Source organism: Sprattus sprattus (assembly GCF_963457725.1).
Source record: "Sprattus sprattus genome assembly, chromosome: 13".
Taxonomy (NCBI): Eukaryota; Metazoa; Chordata; class Actinopteri; order Clupeiformes; family Clupeidae; genus Sprattus; species Sprattus sprattus.
Window position 1 is genome coordinate 31,991,279 of NC_137911.1, and position 2,500 is coordinate 31,993,778.

A 2,500-nucleotide genomic window follows, 5' to 3' on the forward strand; every position below is an offset into this window, starting at 1 on the left:
CTTCTGGCACTTGAGTTTGCTGTGGGCTGTGTGAAGCTGAAAAATGATCACATATCTAAAGGAATGTTAAAAACCAAATAATAAACTGTAACGCTCGGATGAGAAAATTACACATTATGCACTGCAGATGTTCCATGGTCTTCTTCAGAGCCCATGCAATCACTAAGCGGCACACACACACTCTCCTTCAGAGCCCATGCCATCACTAACCGGCACACAAACACACACACACACACACTCTCCTTCAGAGCCCATGCCATCACTAACCGGCACACACACACACACACACACACTCTCTCTCCTTCAGAGCCCATGCCATCACTAACCGGCACACACACACACACACACACACACACACACACTCTCTCTCCTTAAGAACCTATGCCGTCACTAACCGGCAGCCTTTCCTAGCCTGTGGCAGTGAAATCGGGAGGAGGAGGCAGGAGGTGGAAGAGGAGGAGAAACGGACTGTTTACGTCTAACGGGAACACGAGCTGATTGGCGGGCAGACGGGGACCAGTCAGAAGCCGCGAGCAGTACACTCAGCACACACACACACACACACACAGCGAGCAGTAAACATCGCACTCGGCAGATTTTTTCAGTCTTCATTTTCGTTCGCGATCGCGAGGACAGCGGTTGGATACTTCGGCTACACAGTGAACCACTGCCGAAGCTCGAGGCGCAAACCTGGACTAGACTGCAACCTGGCAGTTTTCTGGATTTATCATTACCGTTTCTAAAGGGATTACTAACCGCTGTGAAGGAGCTCTGCCTGGGAAACACACACACACACACACACACACACACACACACACACACCGTAAGGCGATGTGATGAGACCGCGGGGGAAGAGTCCACTTCAAGTTGGGATCATTCCGCCTGACGGAGAGATGTTCATGCTGCTCCTCAAGTTCCTTCAGGGTCGGTAGATTTCACTTCACACACACACACACACACACACACTCATGCTGCTCCCCAAGTTGCTTCAGTGTTGTTAGATTTCACTTCACACATCATGAGCTTGTGCTGTCGTCCATGACCACGTCATCCACTCAATCACAGTTTTTTTTAACCGATTGGGGTCATTTCCTTATTTTACCGTTAGAAACGAGAATAGTTAATTTTCAACAATCCGATGCCGGACGCTACGGGATGCCGGCTGCTCAAACACGGTCGAGTTCCGAGGTGCTTAACGTTTCTCCTCTTACTTCCAGAAACGCTGAAAAAGTCGAAAAGGGCAACAGGGAAACAGGCGGGGAAGCTGCCGGTATGCTATGAGATTTTAACTCTGTCGCTGAAGAAGAAGATGGCAGCAGAGCTGTTCTCAGCGAAGAGTCACGCCAACCTCCAGCACGGAGGGGGGAACACCGCGGTCAGCCCCGCCGAGGAGGAGAGCTTCGGGTCGGGCACGCAGACGCTCAGCACCGCCGCGTCACCCACAGCCGCGTCACCCACCAGCCAGCAGAACATCCTCAACAACAACACGGAGGAGCCCAGCTCGAGAGAGGCTCAACCGACACTACGGGAGAGGTAAGCTCACTGCCTCAGAGAACATATGTGTGTGTGTGTGTGTGTGTGTGTGTGTGTGTGTGTGTGTGTGTGTGTGTGTGTTTCTGTTGTCGAGGAGCAGAATTGAAGAGTCAAGAATAACATCCGCTGGCTCTAACCCTCTCCCGTCTTCTTCCCTTTTACAGAAATGCCTCAATGTTCAATAATGAAGTGATGGCAGACGTCCATTTTATTGTCGGTCCACCGGGAGACACGCGCCGAATTCCGGCACACAAGGTGAGGGTGCACTCCGTTTCGTATCTTACGTCGCAAACACACACACACACACACACACATGCCCCATGTCCTGACAGTCCTGCCGGTAGAGTGTTGCCTTGAGTGCGTGTGTGTGTGGTCCCAGCGCAAGCCATCTAACGCGCCCGTGTCTCGTGTCTCCACAGTACGTCCTGGCCGTCGGGAGCTCCGTGTTCTGCGCCATGTTCTACGGCGATCTCGCGGAGACCGAGTCCGAGATCCGAATCCCAGATGTGGAGGCGGGCGCGTTCCTCATCCTCCTGAGGTAAGACAGCGCGCTAATCACAGAGCAGAGCGAGCTAATAACCCACAACTACCGGCTCACGGGGACGTCTCCGGGTTCACACCCTAAAGAGTTTTAGTTTTTAAATGTAGCCCTCTCTCTTCAGCTGTGAGTCTTTCTGAAAAAAAAACTGTGTAAAGTTTAGCCTACAGCCAGAGTTCCTCCAGTGTTCAGGTTTAATATCAGACTGAAGTCCTCACACACACACACACACACACACACACACACACACAAACACACAAACACAAACACACAGGTTTCATATCAGACTGAAGTCCTCCTCAGATCAGGTCCAGGTGTGTGTCTGTGTGTGTGTGTGTAAGTGTCTGTGTATGTCTGTGTGTGTCTGTGTGTTTATGAGAAAGTCTGTCTGTGTATGTGTGTGTGTGTGTCTGTGAGTGTGTGTTTGTT

At 51.4% G+C, this 2,500-nt stretch overlaps 2 protein-coding genes across 4 annotated transcripts in view; one reads left to right on the forward strand and one right to left on the reverse strand.

Annotated features, from left to right (window-relative positions):
- brf1a (BRF1 general transcription factor IIIB subunit a) overlaps positions 1 to 2,500 on the reverse strand; it is a 32,989-nt gene that overhangs the window by 14,754 nt on the left and 15,735 nt on the right. The window lies entirely within an intron of this gene.
- The window catches only part of LOC308374593 (BTB/POZ domain-containing protein 6-B-like), a gene marked incomplete at both ends in the record, with an annotated part of 3,231 nt that continues 1,567 nt past the window's right edge, over positions 837 to 2,500 (forward strand). The window contains 4 exons of the mRNA XM_080850411.1: positions 837 to 924; positions 1,218 to 1,533; positions 1,698 to 1,788; positions 1,953 to 2,071. Of these exons, the coding sequence (XP_080706537.1) occupies positions 837 to 924; positions 1,218 to 1,533; positions 1,698 to 1,788; positions 1,953 to 2,071 (614 nt within the window). The remainder of the gene's footprint in view (positions 925 to 1,217; positions 1,534 to 1,697; positions 1,789 to 1,952; positions 2,072 to 2,500) is intronic.